This window comes from Lemur catta, chromosome 10, assembly GCF_020740605.2.
Source record: "Lemur catta isolate mLemCat1 chromosome 10, mLemCat1.pri, whole genome shotgun sequence".
Taxonomy (NCBI): Eukaryota; Metazoa; Chordata; class Mammalia; order Primates; family Lemuridae; genus Lemur; species Lemur catta.
The window spans coordinates 23,292,937-23,308,184 of record NC_059137.1 but is presented as its reverse complement, the minus strand read 5'-3'; the positions used below and the strand labels follow the sequence as shown (position 1 = coordinate 23,308,184).

The 15,248-nt window shown below is 38.6% G+C and overlaps 1 protein-coding gene across 1 annotated transcript in view; it reads right to left on the bottom strand.

Moving 5' to 3' along the window:
- Positions 1-15,248, bottom strand: part of SVEP1 (sushi, von Willebrand factor type A, EGF and pentraxin domain containing 1) — a 157,039-nt gene that overhangs the window by 33,767 nt on the left and 108,024 nt on the right. The window contains exons 28-36 of the mRNA XM_045563960.1: positions 9,823-9,947; positions 8,758-8,881; positions 7,877-8,047; positions 6,715-6,888; positions 6,182-6,301; positions 4,369-4,545; positions 4,058-4,142; positions 3,253-3,444; positions 2,022-2,189 (exon numbers count right to left, since the gene is read on the bottom strand). Of these exons, the coding sequence (XP_045419916.1) occupies positions 2,022-2,189; positions 3,253-3,444; positions 4,058-4,142; positions 4,369-4,545; positions 6,182-6,301; positions 6,715-6,888; positions 7,877-8,047; positions 8,758-8,881; positions 9,823-9,947 (1,336 nt within the window). The remainder of the gene's footprint in view (positions 1-2,021; positions 2,190-3,252; positions 3,445-4,057; positions 4,143-4,368; positions 4,546-6,181; positions 6,302-6,714; positions 6,889-7,876; positions 8,048-8,757; positions 8,882-9,822; positions 9,948-15,248) is intronic.

Sequence of the window (15,248 nt, the reverse complement as noted above, 5' to 3'; positions counted from 1 at the left end):
TAAATATCTGCTAAAATACATCAGTCTTTTAAGATGCTAAAGAAGGATATGTTTTCCAACTGATGAAAAAAAAAGGAATTAGTTGTTAGCTATTGCCTAGATAGCACTATAACTGGTCTCTGATCAAACTGCTGCGCTATTTCATTGTGTTAGAAGCCTGAGTGTGTATTTAGATTTACAGGGGACATGTTTCACTCATATTTTATTAAGGAATCACTTAGTGATAAAGTTTTGTATAGATGATGAGATATGCCCATAAATGTTGGCTAGCAAAGCAAAAAGAAAAATTGGAACTGGTGCAAATCTAAAACGATGGAATATTTAATTAAATTCCATGTAACATCTGTATTCTCATTCAAGAGGCATTGGGGACACTCTTGCAGACTTTCATTAAAAATCAGGCCATACATATTATAAAATTGTTTTATTTCATAATTCCAAGGAAAAATGGCCCATCAGTATCACAGTGATGACTTAGAAGGAAACATCTGAGGATGAACTGGCTGGAATACAGTTGCATGTTTCTGGAATAATAATTCCAAATCCTTTGAAAATGGGCAGAATAATTTTCAGATGCAATTTTCAGTGATTTGATTTCCACACCGAGTGGAAGCTCACTAAAGAGCACGTGCCTGAGAAGCTTTCTGAGACAGCTCCCGAGTGGGTTATTAGCTCTTCCCTTTTAGAAGAGACTTCAAAGAGCGGCCTACAAAATATTTAAACAGCTATAATTTAATAAGAACAATAGAAAGCATAAATCTGCATCACTAATTCTGTTTTCAATTAATAATAATGATTAAAGATTTTGTCTTAACATACCTAATAATTGCATTTAGATGTTTATATTTGAGAAGAATCAAAAGGGAAACATTTGATTACGATTTTAAGATGCCAATAACCCTTCCTCCCCTCCGAGTCTCTCACCAAGGAGTATAAACATAAAGATGGGAAGGAAAATGAGAAACAAATGACCATTTATATATTTGGGCAAACAACTGAAAACTCTCAGTGTTTGAGGGTTTTGATGAAATGAAATGAAATGTAACTTTTACAAGAGTACAGAAACTGTGTCTTCTCATCTGTGTTCTAATCACCAAGACAATGGCTAAGTTGGTTGAGTTTATTGAGGTTTTTCCTTTCCTGGGTAGGTCATGCACTATATCATTTTATTCCTCACAATAGCCATAAGTATGAGCCATTAATGAACTCATTTTATGGAGGAGGACAATTGAGGCACAGAGAAGTCACACCATTTCCCCAAGGCCACCCAGTTAGTGAACAACAGAGCTGAGATACAAATCCAGAAAATGGCAATCCCTCTGCTGTGGCTTCCTGTGAAAAGCAATTGTGGTAAATCTGGAGTGTGGAAGCACTATTAATGATGAAAATATCTATTGAGAAAGCATTGAGAAAAAATAATGATTAGAATGAAATGCAGGTCAGATGACCTTGGATTTAATCACCACTCAATACTTTATTGGTTGCCTTGAGACCCTAAGAGGATCATTCCAGAGTGAGCCTTTTGCTGTACCTCAAAGGGCTTTTGTGAAGATCAAATGAGACAATGAATGTGAAAGCCCTTTGAAATTCGTTTCCCGGTTTTCCAGGTATTATTTGTGAATTAAATCTGAGCATTAGAAATGTAAATTCCTGAAATTTATTATCTTTTTTCCCTCTGCAGACATGTCATGTTTACATTGCGACTTAAAGTCTTGTCTTTGGTTTTGCAGAATATAAATACACAAATGCCCATTTAAATGTGCCTTTTGCATTTTTCATTAAAGTATAAAGGTATTTTTTCACAGCCCAATGTCCATTTTTTCAAGGCCTAATTTGGTAAACTACACTCATTCCAGGGAAACATTGTTTCCACGGGAGAATATGTTCCCTTTCTGCTGTCAGACAATAAGAGCATAAAGCTCTCGTTGGCTTTGGCTGCCAGGAAATTTAATTCTGTGTCTGGCGGAGCATCCACTCCTTCTGCTTTCAATGACCCTTTCCCCTTCATAGGCTCTACTCACCCTTCTTTGCAAGTGTAAGTGACAGTGTTCCCAAAAGTGAAGTTACTCCCGGTGATGACAGCATCTTTGATGGCGGGCGGCTCTCCACAGAAGACCAGGTGACAGGTAGGTGGCGCTCGGTCCCAGCTGCCGGAAGCTGTGCATTCTATGATGGAAGGGCCCTGTAAGCTACAGGAAGGAATGACGTCACCCCTTTTATTGGCGATTTATTTACTGCTATGGAGATGGAATAGAAAGGACTTAGAAGAAAATAGTGGACACTTGGGGAACAAAAATTAAAATGTTTCTTCCTATTTTATTGCTTTATATAAAAATAAGGGAAATCTAAACAGACTATATACCACTTAGAACTATGAATGGGTGAAAACAACATAATAACAACAATGATTTGGTACAAAATAGGTGAATGCACTCATCAGTGGTGGTGTAGGGCACTGCAGACCTTGTGAGTAGCAGATTTCTTGGATGAGAAGGTGTTAATAGGCTGGTTAGGGTCCAGCAGAGAGGAAGACACCTTCTGTAGCCTGGAAATCGGGGTAACTGAGGTCAAAGAGTACTGTCCTGGCCATGAGCCTGGGCATCTGAACCACACTGCTCCTGACTCTGCCCTCTGGTCTTCCTTTGACTTTACAAACCTGGCATCACTATGTCACTGATTGTCTGCCTTTCTTGTCAACCTGATTCTGATTTCTGGTACTATTCACTCTACTTTCTGCTCACTTCATCTGTTCCAGTTCAGATTCTGTTGACCGTGTTTCTGATCACAGCCTTTTTCTAATGTCCTTTATACTGTTCCTTTGTACATCCCATTAATCAAATTAACCTCTTACAGTATTAAGAACCTAGGCCCTTACCTTGACACCCTTTTCCACAACATGCCATGCAATGTTCAGTATAAGCTTGGTAAGCAAGCCAAGCTGTTTAGTAAAAACTCCATCACAAAAGCATTTTTATAAGGTATTGTGTTATGCTTCAAAAACAATTTTCACTTTCATGCTTAAAGTCTTAATGTTTATAGCAACTGAACTAGGGCTCCCAGAGTAGCAGTTTGATTGAATATTTCCCTGGGCATTTGCTATAAGCTAGGCCTCAAGAAATATACAAATCTGAGAATATCCTTACATTTAAATTTGTTTTTAAAGTCAACCAGTCACATGCAAATGAAACTTATTAAGTAAATAACAAGTAACAAGGTATTGTAGGAAGCTTGGCGGGTGTCTACAGACTTTACCTGTATCCACTCTCACATGAATATGAAGCAGTAGAAAGGTAGGTAAGCCCACTCAAAATATAATTTCCATTATTTATGTTTTCAGGACTAGAACACTGCACCAGTTCACACACAGGAGGAAAATGACTCCAAGAGCCGCTAGCAAGACAGGACGATTCTTTGTCACCAGCCAGAGTATATCCTTTATTACATCTGAACAAGACAGAAGAAAATTCCAGGATGAAATTTGCTTTATTTTGCATAGTTTCATCTGTGCCAAAACCTCTAAAAATATTGAGAATTTATACATATTAAAAAAGTGTTTTTCCCTCCCACTGAAATAATGCCTTAAAATTTTTTTTTCAAGGTTGAATATTGTACATCTTCCCCACAGGTACCTTGCTGGGTGACAAATAGAAAGATAAAGTCAAGAATTTGGCTTGCTTCCACTTGGTGTCATGGGTTAGTAACTGCAAACAGAAAATCCTTGGTTTGAGAGGATTGTGGTCTAGTCTAATGTCCCTGAGACTTCAGGAATCTCAGTCGTTAGCCAGGAGCCTTTCTCCCTGCATCCATTTTCAGGGTGCCTCAAGGGTGCGCTGGTGGCAATAATAGGTTACTGGTCATGGGATTTAAGGATTCTAGCTATGGCTACAGTTTGGTTATTGGATTAAGATTTCTTCACACCATACAGCATTCCATTAGTTCTTCATTAATTCAAAAACATCCTCTGGGATAATTTCCCCACCCCCTTTCTTCCAGTATTGTATCACTGCAAGCATGTCATGAACCCCTACAACTTCCAGTTTTAATCTTAGACACCTACCTATATAGCACTTTACTGCCATAGGTGAATGCTGACCCCTCAATGCCACCATTTTCTGGGATAGCTGGTGCACCACAGGAAACAGCTTAAAGGAGGAAAAACAAAATTGTGGATTTTCTGAGACGGTGTGTGCAAACATCTCTGAAAGCTCAAGGGGCAGCTCTAGATTTTATTTTGTCATATTGGACATAAGCCTAAGAGTTGGGTCTCCAATGCAAAGAACATCAATACAACATAACACTAGACATGTGTGCACCTTACTGTCATGGGATTTCCAGACACAATAAACATGGCAAATGTACTAAACATACCTTCACAATATGGTAGTAGGTGACTCCATTCTCCAGACTCCAAACATGTGATTTTGGTCACTCCCATCAGTTGGTATCCTTCCTCACATGAAAATGTGACCTCGGCACCCACCGTATAAATCTCACCGGAAGAGTGGCCATTTTCTGGATTTCCTGGGGCCTTACATTTTATAGGTTCTTGAAACAAAGAAACAGGTTTGGTAGAACAATAAGTGGCTTTCGCACAACCATGTAAAGTCTCACAGCAAAAGAATTTCACTACAGTTAAGGTACCCGTTAAAATCCTGAGCGAAAAGCTATTGAAGGGAGATGCATGAAGGCTAGGGACATTTTGGACATTAGAATAGAACATATAATAGGCATTTTAAAACAATAGTTTGAAATGACAATGTCTAATGAAAATATATAAAATTTATCTGACCCAAAAGGTTGTTGTGCATTGGGGAAGTACTTGTGATGCCTGAGCGTGGCTTAGAAGGGCTTTGGCCCTTCTCATCTGCCCCCAGCCTCATACTCATTTTTTAAGAGTAATTGACTTGGTCTCAAGCTGGTGTAAAGGCTGTACAAAGCAGATTCCAGGGTAGTTCCCAGCCTCCCTTTCCAAACAGACTGTGAGACCCTCCTAGGTACAAATTCGGGGTCAGTCACCACTGCTGGGAAGGCAAAAATGTTAAAGCAAGATTTGGGGCTAATGTTGAGCAACAGGAGTGAATACAATACTTGAATTCTTTTTTTTTTTTTGAGACAGAGTCTCACTCTGTTGCCAGGGCTAGAGTGCAGTGGCGTCAGCCTAGCTCACAGCAACCTCAAACTCCTGAGCTCAAGTCATCCTTCTGCCTCAGCCTCCCGAGTAGCTGGCATGTACCACCATGCCCAGCTAATTTTGTCTATATATTTTAATTGTTTGGCTAATTTCTTTCTATTTTTAGTAGAGATGGGGTCTCGCTCTTGCTCAGGCTGGTTTCGAACTCCTGAGCTCAAATGATCCACCCGCCTCAGCCTCCCAGAGTGCTAGGATTACAGGCATGAGCCACCACGCCTGGCTCAAAACTATGCTTTTTGAATCCATCATAAACCCTTACCATTCTCACATGTGCATCTCTGCTAATGTAAGTACATTATTTATCTTATATTTCAATAATAAATTACAACATGTGCATACAATTTGAACTCAAATTTAGAATATCTAAACTCCTGGGACTTTTCTCTCTGTCCCAAATTGCAGCACTTTACTTTGGGGACCAACAACCAGATGATTTGGTTCTCTATTTTAAATTCCCCTTTACTTTCTATCTTAATGTTTTCTGGTAGTTACTCCTCACAATAAATGTAGAAAGACATCAATGGGTTGAGAGATGGACCAGTATTACCCAAGTTATTACAAAATACAGAGATGTGATAAGGCAAGACATCTATTTTTTCAATGATGTGATTTTACATGAATGAGGCAGAGAAAAGATATTGATAGTGAAGATGTGATAAAGCACATTCTTTGCTCCGAGGCAGAGGGCACTGATTATATTTCTAAATCCACTCTATTCTCGTACTATACAGGCATTTTTCAACATTCTGGCAGTATAGTTAGCTCTGAGTTTTGTTTTTCAGAAATTAGGAAGTTGGAGAGGCACAATGCTACTTTAAAGCACTCTTAGTTGTCACTTAATGTGTCTTTTATAAGGTTTTTATCTTTTCCACCTAGCTGCATGCCCTTTGAAGTTGAAACTGTTGTCTTATTTTAAAATAACACAATTAAAAGATATACTTGAATAAAGAAATTGCAATCGGAATTTCCAGTTATACATATTTCAGTTACCTGCACAGTGTTTACCATCTCCTGTGTATGGTGGGATACACGCGCATATGTAGGAGCCGTTTGTGTTCAGGCAAGACGCATGCTCACTGCAGTCTGATCCAACTGCACACTCGTCCACATCTAAAATGAAGACAGCTTACAAATATTAAATGGATTCATTTTTCTTATGTATCAAACATCTGCTTTGACTTTTAAATCATTACATATCACAATGCATAACATGTTTTATAAAATGTAAATATGATCAAAATCACATTGCAGATATACAATAAAAGCTATTATTTCCCTAGTTTGTAGGTGGGCATGAAGAAGAACAGAGATAGATAAATGTAGTCTTAATATTGAGCCTGGGAAAAATTTAAAACATTTTTTGGCACCTCTATGTACAGCTGCTTTGTCACTATGGCTTGCCCGAGCTTACTGAGAGGAGATGAAGTTAATGAAAGAACACCCAAGAGTCTCAGGAATTTGGGATGAGTGTCTTCTATAGAGATAGAATAAACCCACATAGGAATTGCCAATATTTCTCTCACCAAGGCATGATGGTGAAATGCCATTCCAGCTCCCATTATCTGTACAGAACATCCTTGAATCACCCAACAAGTAGTAGCCGTTGTTGCACTGGTAGGTTACTGTGCTGCCAGCGTGGAAGTCCTCAGCTGAATAAAAGCCATTCTCCAGAGGAGGTGGCACTCCACAGCTGATCCCTGTGATGTGACCAGGAAGAACACAACTACCTTAGGAGCAAAATATTCAAAGGGCATTTTATTTATATTAAACTAACAGTTCAGTTAAACAGTAATTTTTTATTGAATGCAAACAGTGGACTGAGAGTGCTCTGCAGGTGGTAACAGCCTGAACCCTCAGTGCCTGGCACACCGTCTGGCTCATAGTAGGCGTGCAGGCATGCAGGCATGCATTCAAAAACCATTTACGGAAGTCCTGCTACCTGGTGAGATACTGTCCGAGGTGTTGGAGTTACACAAATGAACCAAACAGGCAAAATCCCTGCCTTGTGGAGCTAATTATCTAGTGGGGCAGATGGTCAAAAAACATAGGAATATATGTCAGGTGGTAACGGGGGCTATTCCCTATCTAAAATAACTGTCTTGCTCCACCCAACCACTTCACTTTGTATTTCCCTACCCTGCTTTATTTTCCTTCATAGCCCTTACTTCGCACCCTTACCTTTACTATTTACTATAAATAAATTATATTATATTTACTTATTTATTTTTCTGTCTCTCCTACTAGAATGTAAATTCCATAAAAACAGCAACTTCCCTCCCCTCCAGCTGCTGCGTCTCCAGAACTTAAATCAGTGCCTAGCACACAGTAGGTACTTTAAAAAATTATTGAATGAATAGATGCGCTCAACTCAAGAAGTCTTTTCCTGTTTTCCCACCCAGCAATGACCCATCTGCTTCTGGGCCTCTACCTACAGAGTCTGTCTTTCACTCATTCAGTTCCTGGCACCACCTTGGGTGCATGTGCAAGTGATCTCTTTGGATCCGCATCACCCACCTACCTCATGATGCCTAGCACAGTTCATTACACAAAGGAAAGATTCCAGGAATATTTGCTGTATTTGCTACTGTGAAAGATTTAGCTTTTGTCTAGCACTCCTCAAAAGTGTTTTTACGATATCAATATTTTTTAAGAACCTCTGAAATGACTTCAACAAAGACGACTCACGTTCACAGTGAGGGAGTGGTTGTGTCCACTGTCCTTGATTCAGACAGTACTGCACGGGGTTCCCGACCATCTGGAAGCCTGGATCACAGAACAGACTGACTTTGGAGCCTGGCTTTAAATCTACTGATGCAGTTCGCAAATGAGGTACTGATCCATCCAAAGGTGGGCAATCTGAGGGCAAAGAACGCAGGCGCAGAGCTTGTAAGCAGCCTAGTGGCAGCATCACCAAGCCAACAGTCTCAAATTGTTATTTGTCCTGATATTTAAGAGCTCCTCTATTGACTAGAAAAAACTCTTAGTCAACAACAACTCTGCCTCTTTCAACAGAAGTCTGTTGAATATTTTTTGAAATGATATTTTAGGAATATGAATAAATGTTCTTATAAACTATCAAAAGCCACGAATTCTGGGACATTTTAAGAAACTTGTTTAAATATGTTTAATTTTATGATTATTCAGAGTTTGGCAATTTAGCATGTGGATTGCAACATCCATTGCTTTTCTCTCTGTGCTACCTTAATCTAGATGGCTTCAAGGAAGTATAGAACCAAAAGAGTATCCCATCTCAAATAGGAGCATAGGATGTTGGTGGGCATTTTAAAAAATAACCTTATCCCTCCTCTCACTTATCTTCCTAATCGTATTTTACCTTTGTCCAAATTTCCTCCACAATAATACTCTGTTATAGAGAATGCATTTTAGCATTAAACAATAACAAATCCTCTGAGTGAAGGTGGGGCAAACATGAATTAATAGTTAAAGGGTAGATTGACCATCACACATGATTTGACCAACAGAGAATTTTGAATTGTCTCCTTTTGCTAGAAGGACCCAGGGTAATCAAGAGGTGGTGGGGGTCTATGGAAGACGGGAATTCTCACCAGAACAGAATATACTCTTGGAATCGATCTTCACTTTCCCCACAATTCCCGTCAAGAAATCAGGCCAGGCTAACACATTTCCTCTACTGAGTTCCTCTGGGCAGGACGTAGCCAATGATTTCACCTGAAAGTTTAAAAACATATGTTTAGATAAGCCTTACTTGTTCCACTAAGGTGGAGTTATCATATGTTAATTTAGACCTACTGAAAACATTTGCAGATTTTTTAGAGGTGGGGTGGGTAGAAACAGGCTTTTGCCCAGTATGGCTTTAGGGGCAATAAGAAAATTCTCTTCCCTCTACTTGTCTCCCACACCTGTCATTCCCTCTCCCAAATATTTGTCCCACAAGACTCATTGTTGCCTGAAATTTTAAAATCCTACACATAGAATTTCTTGTCTAAAGCTTTGCAGTTTGTTAAGGGGTTGTGGAGGCTCCCTTCTCCATTCTATGTCTTTGACCCCTGACATAGCGTTGAGGAAACTGAGGCTTAGAGAAGTTCTGCTCTTGCAATAATGACAGTGAACATTTATCAAGTCCTTACTATGGACCAAACAATACCATGAATATATATGTAGTTATTTTGCTCAATCCTGTAAAAACTCTGCTGATTTATAGACAAGAACATTGAAACTTAAAGAGATGGAGTGACATGTTAAAAATCATCATAGCAAGTTTGCAGTAAAACCGGGATTTGAACCCCAGCTGTTTGCCTCTGGGTTGGCTTTAACCACTAGCTCATCTGTTGCTTTCTATGGATGATTTTGTGCCAGTTTTAAGTTTCTTTATGATTTTTTCCAGCTTTGAAATTACAAGATTTTACAAAATAATCATTTCCAATAAAATTTAAGAACATCACCAAGGAACTAAAAATGGTGTTCATTGAAAATTACTGTACGTAACTTCTTCCTAACTTGGTCTACGGCCACAGCATCAAAGGACATTGTTGATAGATTCTGATAACCAAGAGCTTACAATATGATAAGTCATCATTAGGCTGTTCCCATTTGTGCTAGGTTTATACCTTTGCATGTCATTACTGTCATACACTGAAAATGGAATTGACCTGCTGTGGAGACAGGACATAGTCCCAGAGGTTGAGTTGGCTTATGGAGCCCACAAAAGACTCCGCTGGGCTGAATCCCTCTCCTTTTATGTCTTGCTCTTGCCCCAGAACTAATGCACCACCACCTAAAGAAAGAAAAAGAGAGAAAAAAGGAGGAAAACTGGCCTTATGGTCTGTTATTCCTACAATGCCAACTTAATGAAAGCATGGCCAATATAAATAAATAAGAGAAAATTACTGAAAAGCTCAATTCTGTAAACTTACTGCATGTTTTATCAATAAGAACAAATTCAATGTTTCTATAGCAACTTAAAAATAGGATTTAGAATATTATATTGGATTTATAAATATGAAACTATAAAACCTATGTATAATACATATATGTATATAATATTTTATGTTGACAAAAATAGGTAAGTCCGTTTTTGCTTATTTTCTTCTAGGAAATTACCCTCCATGGAAGTGGCTGCTCTTTGTTGTTCTTCTTTCTTAGGCTACAACGCTATAACCTGTATCACCAAATCCAGGGAACCTTCTAAAGTCACTAGTGGTCTCCTAATTGCTAAATCCAATGGAGACTTCATTATTCTTCTCTATGACTTGTTTGTATTCATTCTATTAAGCTGTCCTTCCTGAGTGCGCTGTGTTTGCACTGCCAAAGCTATATTCCACCCTTCTCTACTCTGCTCTGTGCCCCAAAGGTTGTCCCTGTGAGCTGTACTTCCTGGCTTCCTTGTCCTCTGGCTTCTGTTTGTGTCTGGCCAATGGAAGGACCAGCAGGAGACAGGAAAGTGGGATGAGAGAAAAGTTTAACCTCCTGGATCCCATCCTGTTGGGCAACCAACCAACTGGGAGTGGCTGCTTCTGTCTTATCTGATGACATTGCTCCTGTTGGGCGATTTCTCTCCATCACTACTGGTTTGCCATCATTCTGGCAACAACTCCTATCTCTTGTCACTTCAGGCCCACCTTTTGCAACTTTCCACTGTTCCTAGTCATGTGTGTTTTATTATCATATTTTGGTTCTCTTAACCATGCCCACACCTTTGAAAATAGTCCTCCGTTAAACTCGCCTTAGTTACCCTTTTTCTATGTTGTCTGTTTCCTGCCAGGAGCCTGAGTTGGTTACACCTGGTTTTCATCAGAGCATCAGAGCATTTTCTTTGAACCTATCTACTCATTCTCAGCCTTCCTTCTCTGCCTGCCTCTGAGAAGCTGGTCTCAGGATTCCACCCTGGGACTTTCTCTCTTTTTCCTTCCACTCCTTTTCCTATTTAATCTCACTTGCCTGTCAATCAATGTCTGTAGATTCGTCTTGCATGATTTCCCAATCTACATGTTTTTAAAATAAAATTAACAACTTAAAAATTAATACATACACAGAAGAAAATTAAAAATAAATGATAAAGAATTCCTTTTACCCAGGAATAAGCATTTAATAGTTTTGTATATTTCCTTCCAATTTTATATTTATATATATTTTTTTAGTGTATGTGGATGGGTGTATGAGGTATTTAAAAACACATAACTCAAGCTCATACTATATAGGATGTTTGAATCTTGCTTTTTTTCTTGAAAATGTTATCATTTCATGAGTTTTAATAACTATGTTATTTTACCACAAATGCACAACAATCCATAATTTTCTTAATTAAGTAATTAATTAAACATCCCCTTATTGCTGGATATTGGAGTTGCTTCTAAGTTTGGTAATAAAATAATACTGAGAAAAGCATATTGAGATATAAATTAAACATTTGTTCAGATCATTGATTATTTCCTTGAGATTGATTCCTGGTGGTTGAATTGATGGTTGTGTGTAGAGTATATCTAAGGCTTTTGATGCAAGTTTCTAAATGGCTTTTCAGAAAGGTTGTATCAATTTCCATATCTGCCAGCACTCTATACAAATGTCCACCATGCTGAATCCTTGCCAATTATATTCTATCACTAAAAACAACTTCGCCAATTTGATATAAAGCAGTATCAGACCTATATTTTTAGCTGCACGTATTTCGGTGACTAGAAATTCAACAGAGACCTTAAACTCAATATATCTATAACTAAATACAGACTCTTTTCCCTTCCCACTGACAATTTTTCCCAGAGTTCTTAACTTAGCTAACAGACTCTTAAATAATCTTGGCCACTCAAACTGAAGCCAGTCAGTCACTGCTATGGATTGAATTGTATCCTCCCCCAAATTCATATGCTGAAACCCTAACCTCTGCTGTGATGGTATTTGGAGATGGGGCCTTTGGGAGGTAATTAGGTTTAGATGAGATCATGAAGGTGGGGCCCTCATGATGAGATTAGTGCCCTTATAAAAAGAGACATGAGACAGCCTGCTCTTTCTCTCTCTCTCTCCCCCTGACATGTGAGGACACAATGAGAAGGTGGCTGTCTACAAGCTAGGAAGAGAGCCCTCACCAGAACCCAACCACACTGGCACCCTGATCTCAGACTTCCAGCCTCCCAGAACTATGACAAGATTAATTTCTGTATGGCAACAGACTAAAACAGCCACTAAGGCTGCCACTTGGAGCTCTGCAATATTTATCATCTCTAATTCATCCTAGCCACCCTACTGTTGTGGTCAGCCAACCATCTGCCTACGTGGAGATGTTAGGTGAAGAGTTTTCTGGTTTTATTTTCCTGTTCCTTTAATCTACTTTTCACTCTTTCATCAGGGTTTATTTTTTTAAAGATATAAATGCTTCTTTTTTTTTTACCATAAAAGAAATATATTAATATGTTCATTATGAAAATATCATAAAAGAAAGAAGAAAATTAAAATCATCTGTAATCTCACCACCCCAAGAAGATATAGTTGAACATAAGAACACACTAAGTAAACACAAAAAGAAACCACTACCCTACTTTACCTGATTAACACCACTTCCTGTGGAGATATCTGTGATGTCTCCTAAATGACTGAAGGAGAAAGTGAGCATTCCTTCAGGGGATGTAAACGAGTTCATTACAGCCCATCACCAGATTATATTTCAGCTTCTTTCTCCATCATATGTTCCTTTCTTTCTCTGCCACATGCCCTGTGCCACAGCTATAGGGAAATGCCAACCATTCCTCTTCACACAAAACTCACTCATGGCTCTCTGCCTCTGCCCACAGAGCTCCTTCTGTCTGAGATGCCTTTCCCCATTCTTCTAACTCATCCTTCAAGACACAGCCTACTTAGAGTCAGCAGATGTTTCTGAAGCTACTAATGATGAGTTGTCTGTAATACCAGGAACAGGACTTACACAGATGAAAAAAAAAAGAGCTAAAACTTTTTCCACCTTTGGGAGATTATAATTCTATGGAAAAATATGTACATCCATACTTTCAATATATTGTGGTTAATGCAGCAATAGAGGTGTTCAGGGCGATAGAACTAAAAGAAAAAGCTCCACTGAGAAAGAGATGAGATCAGGAAAGGCGTTCAGATGCTGATCTTGATGATTACGAGTTAATCTCATGCAGAAGGAAGATAGGAAGAGTTTCTAGGCAAAAGAGTGAGTAAAATGCAAGAAATAATTAAATAACATCCTGTGTATGGTAGATACTTAAGATATCCATCTATATTCCCCCCCCCCCCCGCCCCGGGTCCTGTTCAACACTCTGTGTGCTTTGTTTTCTAATGGCCCCATACCTGCTCCAGCTGTGGACATGTATCAATAGACTAACCCAAGTACAAAAGGCAGAAGGGCCCATGGAAAGGGTACAACCATAAGTTACAGGAGTTAGGCTCTAGAAATGCAATTTGAGAGGATCTTTTTAACTCTTCTGGGCCTCTCTGATTCCTCACTTCTAAAATGGTAGTAACTACTCTGTATTAGATTCACATGATCATTGTAACAAAAATATTGAATAAATTTATGTAAAAGCATTATTTGTTTTAAAAGGTCAATTAGGTATACATGGTGCTTGGGTTTTAGTACTGGCTTCTTGTTCAAGTACATTTTACAAAGAGGCAAAGGATGATAGAACAAGGCATTTTACATTTATTGACAGTTATTTCAACAAAATCATCCTGTTAGATATTGCCCTAATATTAATCTCCCAATACTCCCATTTTACAACAACTTGTCTAATGTTTCTAGTTTGTCTCTGTTTCTCTTTCCCTCTCCTCCAAATTAATATCCCTAATCCATTTCTTTACAAGTCATTCTCTCTACCTAAATCTCCTAAGCCACCTGAGCTTCTTTCTCTCCTCTCTCCTCACAATAAAATGCATGTATGTGTCCCTGAGTCCCTGATTCTAAGGAAGGAAGAACTGTTTCTCCATTGTTTTCCTTCCCAGAAGAAGCATAATGAATGCTTGCTATTGTTCTGCTATTAACTCACAGTGACGCCCCTTCACTGGGGTATCCCTTTGTCCTCTGGTTAGAGACATCTTTGTTGTTTAGGGATTTTCACATGTGCCCTATTACTTCATTCATTCAGGAACTGCCTGAGCTGCCCTTCCCTCCATCTACCCCAGCCATCTAAAACCTGCCAGTGATTTCCCATTGATTTTAGGGTGAAAACTTCAATCCTTAAGCTGCCCTATAAGGCTTTATGTGATTTGGCCATGACTCTCCTCTTTGTTACATAACCTGCATTCCCTCATTCACTCTGTCAGCTTCCATTCCAGATGCATCAGTCTTCTTTTAGCTCTTCTAAGAAAGCCCAGCCCCCTTCATTGGTTAGTGACTGATCATTTTTGAGAATTCAGCGAGGATATCTCTCCAAGCCTTCATTGACTCTTCATTCTACATCAGCTCCTTGCTTACAGGCATAGAATGATGTTCTGTTCCTTCATAGTGCTTACTTCTGTTTGAAACTACACAGTATTTAATACTATTGTGGGGTTAATATCTCACACCCCCACAACACCAAAAGTTTCCAGAGAGCAGGGACCACATGATTTTTGCTGACCATTGGGTTTCCAGTGCCCTGCATAAGAGCCTGGCCCACCTAGTGGGTACTCAGGATGTATTCTTTAAATTCATAAATAAATCAACATCAGTTTGATCCTCATGGATCTTCTTAGTATTTAAAGTAAAACAATGAATGGCTAATAATTTCTAAAAAATAAAATAAGATCTGATTTGAAACTTTGCAAAGGTAATCTTATCACATTTTTATGAAGATTACTATTTTCTGTACTATATTTGTTATTAATAGTATGTTTATCTTAGTTTCATACAACCTACTGACATAATATATTAGTCAATTTCTAATATTTTAATTCATTTTTGTCTGTTTATTTTATCCAGGTACCATTTTAAATTTCTGAAACAAATGAGGAAAGTGAAAAATAATTTGTGATATACTCATACTTCTATAGATGTATCCAGATAGAGCAAACTTATTGTTGTGTACAATGCTAGGAACCCTGGATCATCAAATAATTTTGCATTTCTTCAAGCTAAAACTCTCCA